A 15,157-nucleotide genomic window follows, 5' to 3' on the forward strand; every position below is an offset into this window, starting at 1 on the left:
CACTGAGCTCAGGCAGGCCTGCCACTGAAAACTCGGAGGCGGAGACTCCCTAAGAGCTTTTGCATTATATAGTGTATCATTTTTATGATACTGAAATGAGGTTAATAGAAGAGAACCTGCCGTTCTGTTTATGTTCATGGCTGAATATGCTGGCAACACATGAAGACCGAACATGCTGGGGAAGATGCCATTTCTGTCCTGAACTCATTCCATGTATTGTGCATTGTTAGGCCATTACAGATTTAGAACCAGACATAGTTTCTACCCTCAGGGAGTTTACTGTCTCACCAAGATAAGAGACATGGAATGAGTACAGTGAGTGTGTGAGAACTCAGGCTTTCTAAGCAACCAGAAGTACTTGGTTTGGAAGATTTGGGTGGTTTTGGGTGGTTGAGTTTAAGGTGGCTGTAAGTCACTTAATGAAGATTGTAGATAGCTCTCTGCTTGGGTGCCTGCTGTGGCCTATAGGATGGGTGGCTTAGTCTATGTTGCTATAAAGGAATACCTGAGGCTGGGTAATTTGTAAAGAAGAGAGTTCTTCGGCTCATGGTTCTGCAGGCTGTACAAGAAGCATGGTGCCAGCATCTGCATCTGGTGAGGGCCTCAGGAAGCTTCCACTCGGGGTAGAAAGTAAAGGGGAGCTGGTGTGCACAGATCACCTAGCGGGACAAGAGGCAAGAGAGACAGGAGGGAGGTGCCAGGCTGTTTCAAGCAACCAGCTCCTTCAAAACTAACAGAGCAGATGGGCGCGGTGGCTCACGCCTGTAATCCCAGCACTTTGGGAGGCTGAGGTGGGCAGATCACGAGGTCAGGAGATCAAGACCATCCTGGCTAACATGGTGAAACCCCACCTCTACTAAGGATACAAAAAACTTAGCCGGCCGTGGTGGCAGACGCCTGTAGTCCCGCTACTCAGGAGGCTGAGGCAGGAGAATGGCATGAACCCGGGAGGCAGAGCTTGCGGTGAGCCGAGATCGTGCCACTGCACCCCAGCCTGGGCGACAGAGCGAGACTCTGTCTCAAAAAAAAAACAAACGAACAGAGCAAGAACTCACTAACCGTGAGGATGGTACCAAGCCAGTCATGAGGCATTCACCCCCTTGACACAAATACCTCCCATGAGGCCCCATCTCCAACACTGGGGATCAAATTTCAACATGAGATTTGGAGGGGTCAAATATCCAAACCATAGCAGTGGGCAAGCCATAACTTTTGGGTTTGTTGGATGGTATCCTCAACTGTTATAATTGAAAAGTCCATCCTCGATGCTTTAATTCATAAACCATGTATCAAATTCACTTGATTCTTCTGTGTACTTATTTGTGGGTTTTTTTTTTTTTTTTAAAGATATCCTTGGTGGATGAATTAAAAACCTGGTGCATGTTAAAGATTCAGAATCTGGAGCAGAAGCTTTCTGGAGATTCTAGGGCCTGCAGAGCTAAATCCACACCATCTACTTGCGAGTCCTCTACAGGTAACCCACATACAGAGAGCCCTTTTGTCCAAAAGGAACACAACCAGCAGCTCTTGTACTCTGCTGCATTGAAAGGCAGTCCGTATGATAGGGCTGTGGGAAACACTGGATGGTAAAATGTACTCTGTAGGGGCAAGGACTGTATTTTGCTCGTAACCATATACTCAGTTGCTATATAATAATAAAGCACTCATTTATGTGCTCAAACTTATTTGAATAAAGGAATTAAAGAATCGTTGATTGGTGACAACATTGCTTTGAGTACAGTGTTGATAGTATCAGAGTGGACCCCAAAGATGAGAGGTGATGAAGATCCATCGGTTTCCTCAGCAGGGCTCTTCCTCCCTTGCCTTTTGTGCCTTTTACCTCTTCCTTCTCTTTGATCTGCCTTTTACTTTTGTCCAACTATGCAAATCCTCATTAAACAGCAGTTCTTACATAGAACTTGCCCCCAGTGCTAGATAGGAAATGCTGCAAACCATCTTTACATTAGCCACAGTGATTATGCTCAATAATGACAATTTTGAGGACATTCAGAGCCTGGGTAACTAGGCCTCAGTGGGGGATTTTGATATAAGTGCTTTGTGTTACCACAGGCCATCTCTGGAACTGTGGTTTCATCTTTGTGCCAACAACATGGGGAAACATCCCGGGAAAATGTTTCATGCTAGGACTACTGTTGGAGCTTGTCGTGGACCTCTGGGTGTGGAAAATGGGGCCTCCTTTCCAAATTGGAGCTTGGGTCAAGCAGTTAGTACACTGGTAGGGAATAGGCCCAGACATTAGAGAATGGGAATACATATTCTCATAGATAAATGTCCAAATCTGCTTTGAGATACCTGGTGAGTGGCATCATCCTTAGGCATCAGGAAACAGGACCGGAGCCTTCTCAGGTAGATTGAGGCAGGCTGAAGGAAAAGCCAGCAACTTTTTTCGCTTAAATGGTACCAGTGTGGCTAACACAGAATCCATGAAAGCTCTGACAAGCCAAAGTGATAATCAGAGGAGACAAAGTGGAAAGGAGGAACAGAAAGGTGAGAAAAGGCTCAGAGGAGACGTTACACATGGTGGGTGGTGATGATGGAGAAGGCTGGTGATATACAGGATCCTTAAGACTCTCAAATACCGACCAACAGCCATATGACTGTGTGAATGTGGATTTGCTCTCACGTTTGTTTTCCTTCTGAAACCAGGTGTGGATCAATCAGTGGTGACTGCAGGTCCAGCAGCAGCTTCTGACAGCTCCCCTCCAGTGGTTAGGCCCAAAGAAAAGGCCCTCAACTCCACTGCTACCCAGAGACTACAGCAGGAGCTGTCATCTTCTGACTGTACAGGCTCCCGACTGAGGAACGTCAAGGTCCAGACAGCCTTGCTACCCGTGAATGAGGCAGCCAGATCTGATCAGCAAGCTGGGCCCTGCGTCAACAGAGGCACTCAAACTAAGAAGTCTGGGAAGAGTGGGCCAACAAGGCATCGTGCCCAGCAACCCGCAGCCAGCAGCACCTGTGGGCAGCCGCCATCAGCAGCAGGCAGCGAGCAGACTGGCCCTCACATTCGGGATACCTCCCAAGCTCTGGAGCTTACCCAGTATTTTTTTGAGGCTGTTTCTACCCAGATGGAAAAGTGGTACGAAAGGAAGATTGAAGAAGCACGAAGCCAAGCCAGTCAGAAAGCCCAGCAAGACAAGGCTACATTGAAGGAACACATTAAAAGTTTAGAAGAGGAACTTGCCAAACTAAGGACTAGGGTGCAGAAGGAAAATTAGCACCAATAAAGAGGAAACACGAAAGGATTCTTGAAGATTTCCAGTTTTGCAACTGCATAATAGCTATGCCTAAGGAGTCAACTATTGTATATATTGCAGATTTGCCTTTTTAAAAAAATCACTAATTCTACAATGTGCCAGATACATGTTTCCTATGCCCGGAAGTTAGTTATGAAGACTTCAACAATTAAACTGAAACCAGGGGAAGCTTGCTTAGTTTTGGGTTTCATTATAAACTCTTAGCCTCAGTCCAGGTTAATCTGAAGTTTGAAAGCTCAGATTAAGCAAGCCATGCCAAGAAACTGGATGATGTGTAGGCCTAGACTCTAAAATTCAAGATGTGTGAAATAATATAAGTCAAAAGCAAGAAAAACGTAATCCCGTCTGAACTCAAGTAGTCATTCATATAAATAATTTGAACACACCTGCTGTGCCTAGACAAGTGTCTTTCTGTAAGAGAGCTGTAACTCTGAGATGTGCTAAATAAACCCTCTTTCTCAAATTCGTAATTCTCCAACTGTTGACATTTTAATCACATGAAAAGTTATCAGATTTTTGAGAAATATTTTCATGTCACAAGATCCAATATATCGTATGATAAAATTTATTGAAAAGTCAGCTTATTTAAATAATGAATAATTGGCTAACAGCTCTGGAAACAATGAGATCAAATGAGAAAGATTCAAATTGTTTGATATTTTCTGTATTTTCAGTCAAAAAATCAGTTATATAGTGATTTTAAAGCAGATTAATGGAAAAAACATTCATGTAACAATTACCTGAAAATTTATAACCTATTCCTAATCAAACCCAATTATATCAGAATACCTTTCTGAATTTGAGATTATTGCTCTACATTTTATAAAGAATAAGGCTATTTTTTGAAAGTATTTCATTTTGAATTCTGTCAGTCATTAAAGAACCTCAAAAGCTTTCTACTGCTTTGCAGTGAAGGCAAAATATTCAATAACTCAATGTAGGCCCCACTGTTCCCCAACTTCATGGAGGCCAGAAGACTTTACTTTGTTCCATAATGAAATATAAACACAGAACAAAGTAGTAAAAATAGCTTGGATATGTTGAAACTTTGGACAAGCTTCTTGTCCTTTGGAATATGGGATTTATATTCATCTCCTCAATATCCCATGTATGCACAGAAACTTCAATTCTATTTCTATAGACACAGGAACCTAGTGACTACTGAACGTAATAATTGTGAATAAAATGCTGCTCATTGAGCCAAAGAGAAGAAATGACTTATTAACATGACTTATTAACACCAAGAAAAACAAAGTATGCTTTTATTCCCTTTGTCAAGCTCAGTTTTGGGGTTTTTTCTTTTTTTTATAGTGACAATCCATAGATATAGACATTCCTAAAAGAAAAAAAATAATTCAGTAGATATATGTCACTGTTACCTGAATATGGAATGAATTTGATGTTTTTTATTTTGTTGAGACAGGGTCTTGCTCTGTCACCCAGACTGGAGTGCAGTGGCATGATCACACCTCACTGCAGCCTTGGCCTCTCAGGCACAAGCAATCCTCCTGCCTCAACCTCGCAAGTAGCTGGGACTACAGGCGTGTGCCATCAGTCCTGGCTAATTTTTTGTAGATGGGGGTCTCACTATATTGCCCAGGCTGAATTTGATGTTATTTCAAGTTGATTTTCATGTGTTTGGGAGCTTGTCTTGTTCTCAACTACTACGCAGTTAGACAGTCTTCCCCCAGAGACTCACTAGATTGCAATATAGAGGTACTTTCTCACTTCCCTATTGTTCCTAATACAGAATTGTAGAGCTGGAGAGTACCTTCAGTTTTCTAAATCTATTCTCAAACAGGGTATCACTAACCTCTTTAGAATCATTCCTCAGTATACATCAATTTATTGAGAACTGCCTAATACAGTTTTCAAATTTCAAAAGAAATTAAATCCTGAGTTCAGTAGGCTGTGTTCTAAGCAGGAATTATTTTCACTTACCAAAATATCTCCTATTACCTCAAGGTATCCTTGTTGAGGAATGCTGAAAACTAAATTTTAAGTATCAAGTCTAGACCATAGAGTGCTTTGGGGGGAGTATTTTGATTACCTCCTACCCATCAGAAGCAGGCAGCTAATACTGTGAACTGAGTATTTTTGTCAAAAGTCACAGGGAAGAGACTACAGAAGAATGAGAAGGGTCAGAAGGACCTAGTGTGGCTTACTACATGGATCTTGTCTCTTGGAGGTCTGTCATAGAAGAATAAACAAATAGAGGTGAAGACACAGAACAGGCTCAGTCAGCATCCTTACCCAGAGATGGCAACATCTATTAAGACCAATGCAATACCTTTTCATCTTCAACAAATGTTGCTTCGTCTGTTTTGATCCTTGGCATTGTCAAAAACTTAACTGCAGGTCCGGTGTATATTTTTCCTTATTTTTCCCTTTTAGCTGTCTGCTAAAATGAGTAAATGCCACAACTGTACTTTTCCAAAGAAACAGAACTATTGACAACTTACAGCCTGTCATGCAGGTCATGTTTCAAATCAAGGCTGAAATTTTCAACAGCTGTGGGAAAAACTAAAACACAGAAACATTGTACAGTATTAGTGTTTTTTTAAAGAAATTGTTAGTGCATTATTGAGTATACTAAATATCTGTGATAGATTAAATTAGTTCTAATCTTACTTTTGATTTTGGGAGCCCAAAATAAAGGGAGTGTTGTTTTCATGGTTATGCCTTGTTTGTGGAGTCAAGTGTTGATATACTTGAGGCATGTTATGTGTCTTCTAATTAATATTTTTATCACCTTGAATTTGTGTCTCTTCCAAGCATTAAAGATACTATGGATCTTAAATTCCTTTTTAAAAAAATGAAAAGTGTGAATACTTTGTTTAGCTTACATTTTAATTTATTGTGGTTGACCACATTTTATGGCTCCTGAGTGCCTTCACCCAGCTACACTTTACCTTGTATCTATAAAAGTGTAATTTAGAGTAAATACATTGGCTGTAAAGTCGAGATCAGGTGCTCTCCATCAAAAGCAAAACAAAACTGCTGAAATGTGATCAGGTTTCTCAGTGCAAGCTTAAATGTTTAAACTGTTGACCATTTGGAAAACATTGGACAAAGGGGAAGGACAAAACATCATTTGCAATAGTTAAAGGTTATGCAAGGCAAGGCAACATTATACTTTTTGACTAAGTTATTAAAAGTTAAATGCGTTTCTTCTTTGAAGTGTGGATTATAAAAGCCAATCAAAGACAAAACCAGTTTGAAAAACCTTTTGTATTCTACAATACCTTTTATGAGTAAGAGTAAAACATAAATTTTTTATTTGTAATTTTATTTAAGGAGAAATACTCTTTCCCTTTGATACGACTACAATATTATAAACAGCAAGGAATATGTTCTGCTTTCTGCAATTTTAGAGAGTCATTCCATTCTGGGTGACAGAATGAGGTAAGACTGTCTCTTTAAAAAAAAAAGCTCACACCTGTAATCCTAGCACTCTGGGCACCGAGGCAGGTGGATTGCTTGAGCCCAGGAGTTTGAGACTAGCCTGGCAACAAAATGAGATTCCCCCTCCTCTCTATGAAAAGTAAAAAAAAAATTAGCTGGTCATGGTGGCACATGCCTGTGGTCCCAGCTAAATGAAAGTCTGAAGCAGGTGGATCTGTTGAGCCCAGGAGCTCAAGGTTGCAGTGAGCCATGTTCGCGCCACCACACTCCAGCTTGTGCAACAGAGACCCTGTCTCAAAAAAAAAAAAAGTCATCTGTGTGTTTCTTGCAGGCACATCTATGGCAATGCTTGTACCATGAATTTAAAACTTTTAACTTGATGGCACATTTTTACTTTTTTTAAATTTTTTTTATTTTGAGACAAGAGTCTCACTCTGTCGCCCAGGCTGTAGTGCAGTGGTGTGATCTCGGCTCACTGCAACCTCTGCCTCCTGGGTTCAAGATGAGGTAGCTCTCCTGAGTAGCTGGAATTACAGGCACGTGCCACCAGGTTAGGCTAGCTAGTGGCCTAGCTAGTCTCGAACTCCTGACCTCAAGTGATCCACCCACCTCAGCCTCCCAAAGTGCTGGGATTACAGGCATGAGCCACCATACCAGGCCCTGATGGCACATTTTAAAAGGGGAGAATGACATAAGGGCAATTAACATTTATATAATAAATAGCTTTAGCCACTTTTTTTTTTTTTTTTTTTTTGAGACGGAGTCTTGCTCTATCACCCAGGCTGGAGTGCAGTGGCCCGATCTCGGCTCACTGCAAGCTCCGCCTCCCGGGTTCACGCCATTCTCCTGCCTCAGCCTCTCCGAGTAGCTGGGACTACAGGCGCCCGCCACCACGCCCGGCTAATTTTTTTTGTATTTTTAGTAGAGACGGGGTTTCACTGTGGTCTCGATCTCCTGACCTCGTGATCCACCCGCCTCGGCCTCCCAAAGTGCTGGGATTACAAGCGTGAGCCACCGCGCCCGGCCAGCCACTTCTTATGCTACAAAGCTCTGCACTTGAATTTTTTTACTATAAAAGGATCAATTTATTGTAGTTCAAATATATAAACTGACATTCAAACATCTTAAACTTTAGGAACAAAAGTTTAACATTTAAACAGAAGTAGTTTTCAGGAAACATCCAAAAAGTAATTTGTCTAATCCAGAGTACTGACAAAGACTGCTTCATGATAAAGTGTGTTTCACCAGCAGTTTTCTTTTTTTCATTCCTCTATAAAAATCACTGGCAGTTTGATTCAGACCAACTTCATAATGACTGTGGCTCCACACCTTAGAAGAAACTGCTAAATAAATCCCTTAGGTTAATCACCAAGATTGGCCTATAATTCAGAGAGTATAAGCAAAACATATAAGCGAAGAAATTGTTCTTTAGACATGTACAAGCATGTTCATTACAGTAATTTTCACCTCTGACAGATTCAATTTTCAGAGTTTTACTTTTTTCTGGGGGGTGGGGCTAGGGGGGAAGGGAGGGTCTTGCTCTGTTTCCAGGCTGAAGTGCAGTGACATGTTCATGACTCACTGCAGCCTCAACCTCCTAAGCTAAATGCAATCCTCCCACCTCCGCCTCCTGAGTAGCTGGAATTACAGGCACATGCCAACTTGCCCAGCTAATTTTTTAATGTTTTGTAGAGGCAGGGTCCCACTATGTTGCCCAGGCTGTTCTCAAACACCTGGGCTCAAGCAATCCTTCCACCTCAGCCTCCCAAAGTGTGTGGATTACTTGCATAAGCCACAGTGCCCGGCCTTACCTGCTTTAAAAAACAAAAACACTGAGGTTTTCTTGGAGTCTGTGCTAGTTGAATCTTGCAAATGCAAACTACATATGCTCTTTAATGAAAACCTTTCCATGTACACCACTGTTATGAAGAGCATCATTAAATCACTGACTTCTACACCCATAAAAGGATGATTTTGAGTTTCAAGATTTTAGATTTACTAGAGAGCATGTATTTATCAATCATGTCACACAAAAAATATTTCCAAAGTGTTCTCTGTTCAGAAACGTCACAAATGCTTCTATTTGTCAGATCATTTTGCAACAGGTTAACTAATACTTATCTACATAAAAACGTGAAAATTGGCACAGGCAGGCATTTTGAATTAGTAGATTACCCCCATGGAACAGTATTCAGAATTATTTTGTCTTGTGGGCTCTGAGGCTCTGGGAGGTAGAGGTGGACCCTGACAGTCCAGGTCATCAACATCCACGTACAGTTGATGCCTCTCAGGCACAGTCCAGTACTGGATACTATTTATCATTCTGCAAAATGTTGTCTACATCTTTCAGGTGCTGGTCATTCTTAGATTAGCTTCTTAGCTGTTCTGTTGATGAACAGAAGACTTCAATTTTCAGGATGGATGATTCCAACATCTTCCACAAGCTTTCACTTTCATTAAATTATTTGTTATAAATTTGATCTCCTTCAAAAGTGCCCTGAAGTCAACTTTGGTTGTAACGTATTTGTCTCTAACGTATTCTTCAAATTCTTTGTTTTTTTCCTGTCATTGGAGGAGAACTGCACCCAGAATCTTATTTTTACTACTTCCATGTGAATGTTAAGGTACTCACAGAGGTTTCACCCAGAAGTCTTCCCTCTTCTTTCTGGTAAGTGCTTCAATGAGCTCATTAAGCTTCTCTTTCTCTTCCCTTTTCAGCAAAGATCTAGATTCCCAGTGGTGATCTTTTTGATGAGTCCTCTATCAAACTATGACACACGTGAAGAAGGTACCTGAACAACCCTCAGGGATAATGCAGGATTTTTCGAGAAAGTTCCAGGGTATCTCCTGGTGTCAGTATACTTTCAGTCCTACACCTCAAGAGTTTTTTAATAACAGCTTTATTATAGAGATATAATTCATACCTTACATTTAAAATGTACAGTTCAGTGGATTTGAATATATTCAGAGTTGTGCAGCCTACACCACAAGCTAACTGTAGGATATTTTCATCACCCTGAAAAGGAACCCTACACCCAGTAGCAGTTACTCCATTCCATCTACAGCCAGCCTAGGCAACCACTAATCTTTCTGCCTATTCTGGACATTTTGTATGAATGGAATCATCATGTGATCTCTTGTGACTGGCTTCTTTCACTTAACATTTTCAAGGTTTATCCATGTTTAGCATATATAAGTCCTTCGTTTCTTTTTAGTGCCAAATAATGGCTATGGGCATGGGGTAGAATTGCTAACTCATACAGCAGCTGTTTCATCTTTTGAGGAACTCACAGTCTGTTTTCTGAAGTGGCTACACCATTTTACATTCCCACCAGCAATGTATGAGGGTTCTCTAATTTCTGTACATCTTCACCAACACTTAATATTATTTCTCTTTTTAATTACAGCCATTCTAGTGAATGTGAATCTCAGGTTTTTTTTTTTTTTTTTAGAGACAGTCTCACTGTCACCCAGGCTGAAGTGCAGTGGCACAATCTCAGCTCACTGCAACCTCCACTTCCTGGGTTCAAGTGATTCTCCTGCCTCAGCCTCTCAAGTAGCTGGGACTACAGGCATGTACCACCGTGCCAAGCTAATTTTTGTATTTTTAGTAGAGATGAGGTTTCACCATGTTGGCCAGGCTGGTCTTGAACTCCTGACCTCAAGTGATCCACCTACCTCAGCCTCCTAAAGTACTGGGATTACAAATGTGAGCCACTGCGCCCAGCCTCATAGTAGTTTTGATTTACACTTCCCTAATGATTCTGTCCAGCATCTATTGGCCATTTGTTAGTGGTTTTTTTCTTCTTTTAAAAACTGCTGAGACATCTGTAAACATTTTCAAAATGCAGGGTATGTTTTTCAGTGTTAAGGCAACTGTTTTGATGTGTTTTCCTTTGCTCTCTATCACCAAATACTGTACATATAAATAGTAAGACTGGGTTTTGTGTTGTCCATTGTTAATCCTAAATGCAACAAAACACATGGAGACTTTGAAAATCCTTCAGAGTAATGCTATAGTTAAGATTTTGCTAAAGCAAGTGTTTTTTCTAACTCCTTGAGCTGCATATTGCCTTGAGTTATCATCATCCGGATTGTATCCTGTAGAATAAAGTGAAATCTGGTTATTGTTTTACCTGGTTAAACAAGGTATAGCTATACCATTTTATCTGTTAAAATCAAGAACCAATACTAGGTATTGGAACTGCTGCCTTTTAGAAAAGCCAAAAGATTTCCACATACATACATACATACATATAAAATGTACAACATAAAAGTCAAGTGATGATGCTGAAGAGTGTAGATACAGCAATATTAAATTTTTAAATAATCATTTAAATTTGGTAACATTACAAGCAATGATCAAGATATACCAGCTCAGTGGCACTCTATTCCAAGATGTCTGCTAAACTTAAAAAAAAAAATTCACTGATCAATAAAAAGGGTTAGGATCTGTCCTCACCATGATTTTGTTCTCACCTCTTCGGTGGCACTTTTGTTTCTTTTGAATTCTTCTCTTGCCCAATCCTTCAGGTATTTGCGATCAGAATCATTTGGAACTTGCCGAATTGTTTGCAAAATCCTTCTGTAGAGGAGAAGAACTTGTTGCCTTCTTACGAACTGTAAAAGGGAGGAGTAATAGCAATTACTACTGCACAATCGCCAGCCTGGAAAGTTCTACTTCAGCAAACCAAGCTGTAACCAGAGTACTTCTCGTTGGTCAATTTTGAAAAAGGCAAAGAAAAACTTTTTTTTTTTTTTTTTTTGGCCAGGTGCAGTGGCTCAGGCCCGTAATCCCAGCACTTTGGAAGGCCAAGATGGGAGGATCACTTGAGCCCAGGAGGTCTAAGCTGAGGTAAGCCCTCATTGCGCTACTGCACTCAGCCTGGGCGAGAGTGAGGCCCTGTCTCAAAAAGATGTTTTAAAGAAAGCATCACGAGGTTCATCTGATCTTTTTGCTTACTGCTCTGTCAAACCTAAGAACCATTAAAAAATCAGGAGCTGACTACCGGGCTGAAAAGGGCTGCCGGTCTCCTAGAAGTTGCTATTACAACGACAGCACTTTTTCTAAATTAACAGTTGTTCGAATCTTTGGTAATCTCATTTGCTGTTTGCCACAGCTCAGTGCAATAGACTTTTACCGTGGGCAGCTGAGGCACCCGGACTCAGGGAAATCAAGCGCCTGACGCGTCTCACGCGATCGCACCAAACCCAGGAAGCAGCCCGTGCCTCCCGTCAGGCACCGCGGAGCGAAGCACCGCCCCTCAGGCATCGGGCCAATCTCGGCGCGCACGCCGCGTCAGGACCCCGAAACCCGCCCCGTTGGGGGGACGGACAGATGGAGAATCCAGAAGCTCAGACCCAGGTAAGCTACTCTGGAAGGCAGAGAACCGCGGGTACCTGCTTTAACGTTAGCGTCGCTGGGGGTAAGCGGGAAGCAGCCATGTCCACCAGAGGTCCGCCGGAGCCTCAGCGCGCAGGAGCGGAAGTGGGGTCCGACCAAGGGGTGTGGCGAGCCTGGTTTCCTAGGGGACGGCCCGCGGGTTGCTTTCTGACTGAGAGCGCGAGGCTTCGGGACTGAGCCGTAGGTGCTGCGCTGGCCGAAGTTTTCTCGTTGGTAAAATAGGATAGCAGTGCACCATAGGGTCGTAGTGATAACGAAAGAAGAAAGGCAGGGCACATAACACAGTTCTTGGTAAAGAGAGTTCAAATGAAAGTGAAGGAGGCCGGGCGCGGTGGCTGTCACCTGCAGTCCCAAGCACTCTGGGAGGCCTGTAAGGTGCCTGGGATCCCAGCTCCTCGGGATGCTGAGGCAGGAGAATCGCTTGAACCCGAGAAGTGAAGGCTGCAGTGAGCCGAGATCGCACCACTGCACTCCATCCGGGGCGACAGAGCGTGACCCTGTCTCGAAAAAAAAGTTAAGGTTTTTTGGGGGGAAAGACGTGAAAACTTATTTGAATGCTTTCGAGCCTTTAAAAATCTGTATCGTTGAAAATACTAAAATTGAAAGTGTTAATTTCTTTTTCAATTTGTGTTTTTTTTTTCTTTCTCTTTTTTTGTCCCGTTCTTTGTAGCGCAAAGGTTTTCCGGGAGCGGTGGCCTTCATGATCATTTGAAACAAAGCTTTGAATGGCTAACCCACTGCAGTCTTAAGCACTTTTCATCACTAATAACGAGGAGCCTAACATCCCTAAGCCTCAGGCTTTTGCTTTTATTTCCTCATAGCTGTTTTATCTTTCCCACAGTACACACGCCTTTAGGTTAAATCACTAGAAGTGGAGTTAGCGAATCTTTGCCATATTAATTTTCCAAGTAGTGTTGTATCGAATTAAAATAGAACCAAAAATGTTCAATTACTAGTTTACTGGGGACTTTCTTGCCTCGCCTGTTGGCATCTTGTGGCTCCCTATTCCTAGCTGTGTTCTGGCTATTTCCCCTCTCCTGGCCTAATTACTTCCCCTGTAAAGTGAAATATAGCATCTACCTCAGTTGTGTATCTCTAAGGTACTGAGAACAGGTCCTGGCACGTGTAAGAACTCTAATCATTAGCTCTTTTGAACTTTACCAGGCATTGTATGAATGATGCTAACTGCATGATCATATTATCAATAATGTATGTCAAATTTTGTCTAATACATTAGCTGTAATAGTTCATTGCTAACTTTTTAAAAGGAGTGAAGTTAAATACCCCTCGCCATTTTTAGTTATACTGATTTTGTGAATTGTTCATGACTTGGGTCCATTTATGATGAGGACTTTTATATGGGCTCTATATTTTGTTTTTGTCATTTCTTTATACATACAGAAACTTTATACAATCATGTATTTTTGTGCCTTTTGAGGCTTTTCATTTCCCATTCAGACCTTTCTAATTCATTTTTTTAAACTTTAATTTTTAAAATATTTACTCCATCTAGAATTTACTTTGGTTTACAGCATCACGTGGATCTAAGTTCTTTTCTAGAGCTGTATCAATACCATTGATTACATAACTCATTCCTTTTTTGGGGCTTTATGATGGATGCCTTTTTGACTGTATGATAAATTCTTTTAGGGTCTGAGTAATCTGTCCAGAATTGTTTCATTTAGGGTTAAGTTTTTACTTTTTGCTTTATATGTTTTTATTATCTGGCAGGACTCTAGTTTCTTGTAAAAAAAAATCCATTAGTACTGTTCTCTATAATCTTTAGAAATGTTTTGTATCATTTCCCTCCAAATCATCTTGTGATCTTGGTTGGAATTTTGAAATAGTGTTGAATCTATACATTAATATGTGAGAAAAGACATTTTTACATTATTTCTTCTTCCCATCAAGAAACACTCAGGCCAGGCGCAGTGGCTCACGCCTATAATCCCAACACTTTGGTATACCGAGGCGGGTGGATCACCTGAGGTCAGGAGTTCGAGACCAGCCTGGCCAACATGGTGAAACCTCGTCTCTACTAAAACACAAAAAATTAGCCGGGACTGGTGGCGCACGCCTCTGGTCCCAGCTACTTGGGAGGCTGAGGCAGGAGAATCGCTTGAACCTGGGAGACGGAGGTTGCAGTGAACCGAGATTGTGCCACTGCACTCCAGCCTGGGCAACAAGAGCAAAGCTCTATTTCAAAAAAAAAAAAAAATGCTCACTCCTGCTAGACACTGGTAATGCTGTTGTGAGTCACATATGCTCCTTGCTCAAAGACTCATGCTTTGGGTAGGAAAACCTCTAAGTAAGTTCAATATAGTGCCAACAAAGAATGCTGCAGTTCATACTGCGGGAAATTATTCTTCCGGAGGGCTTGTCTGAGCTAGATATTTGTCAGAAAGGCAGAATCACTAAAAGGATTCCAGACAACACATGGAAACACTGGCAGGGATGCTGGGAGAGGAGGGACAGGAGAGTCAAGCAAGAGCCTCACAGGTCACATGAAGAAGCTTGAATATTATTACCCTCTTCACAAGGAAGAGCCTTGAAGGGATTTTCAGCTACAGAACTTTTAGAAAGATCTTGGATGTTGTGAATAGGATGAAGTGAAGCAAGCAAAGAGAAGTTACTGGTCAGGATACCATTGAAGTAGTCCCTGCTAGAGATTAAAAGAGCTCAGTCACAGGGGAGTAGGGGAGGGGGAGGGATGGGATAGGATGTCCAGAAGCCTGACTGGACAAGATGATTAATTTGATTGGGGTATGGATAGAGATGAGAAGGAAGTAAAGCAGATGTACAGGTTAAGTCCCAAGTTTGTAAACAGGGTGGCTGTTGGAGTGGTCATCCCAGATGGGGAATGCTGAAGGAATGGGTTTGGGATAGGGGAATTAGAACAGAGTGACGTTTTGAATGTGTTGTATTTGAAAGAGTCTGTTGCCTAAGTACAGTTCCAGCAGATGTCTGAATATAATTAAGAATACCAAAGAGTAGATTTCCTGGACCCCTGGATGGAGAATTTTACAGTCCTTTTGCTTCAGTGATGTTGGAGGCCACGCGAGTGGTGAAG

At 41.7% G+C, this 15,157-nt stretch overlaps 2 protein-coding genes and 1 long non-coding RNA gene across 12 annotated transcripts in view; 2 read left to right on the plus strand and 1 right to left on the minus strand.

The window, feature by feature from the left end:
* ANKRD6 (ankyrin repeat domain 6) overlaps positions 1 to 6,107 on the plus strand; it is a 68,082-nt gene extending 61,975 nt beyond the window's left edge. For 7 of the 9 annotated variants that reach the window (XM_055258801.2, XM_055258826.2, XM_055258793.2 and 4 more), the window contains 2 exons: positions 1,348 to 1,474; positions 2,668 to 6,107. In XM_055258801.2, coding sequence (XP_055114776.2) covers positions 1,348 to 1,474; positions 2,668 to 3,239 — 699 coding nt within the window. In that variant the 3' untranslated portion in view covers positions 3,240 to 6,107. The remainder of the gene's footprint in view (positions 1 to 1,347; positions 1,475 to 2,667) is intronic. The other 2 variants (XM_055258810.2, XM_055258844.2) reach the window with 1 other exon arrangement.
* A 1,637-nt stretch (positions 6,108 to 7,744) lies between these two features.
* Positions 7,745 to 14,289, minus strand: LYRM2 (LYR motif containing 2). The gene is made up of 3 exons (XM_055258881.2): positions 12,084 to 14,289; positions 11,163 to 11,303; positions 7,745 to 10,784 (listed from the first exon to the last, which is right to left on the minus strand). The coding sequence occupies exons 1-3, from the start codon at positions 12,126 to 12,128 to the stop codon at positions 10,704 to 10,706; spliced, it is 267 nt and encodes an 88-aa protein (XP_055114856.1). The 5' UTR covers positions 12,129 to 14,289; the 3' UTR covers positions 7,745 to 10,703.
* The window catches only part of LOC134732743 (uncharacterized), a 38,995-nt gene continuing 35,568 nt past the window's right edge, over positions 11,731 to 15,157 (plus strand). The window contains exon 1 of one of the 2 annotated variants that reach the window (XR_010116224.1): positions 11,731 to 12,048. This is a non-coding gene — a long non-coding RNA (uncharacterized lncRNA). The remainder of the gene's footprint in view (positions 12,049 to 15,157) is intronic. The other variant, XR_010116223.1, reaches the window with a different exon arrangement.

The sequence above is a fragment of the Symphalangus syndactylus genome, chromosome 2, assembly GCF_028878055.3.
Source record: "Symphalangus syndactylus isolate Jambi chromosome 2, NHGRI_mSymSyn1-v2.1_pri, whole genome shotgun sequence".
Classification (NCBI taxonomy): Eukaryota; Metazoa; Chordata; class Mammalia; order Primates; family Hylobatidae; genus Symphalangus; species Symphalangus syndactylus.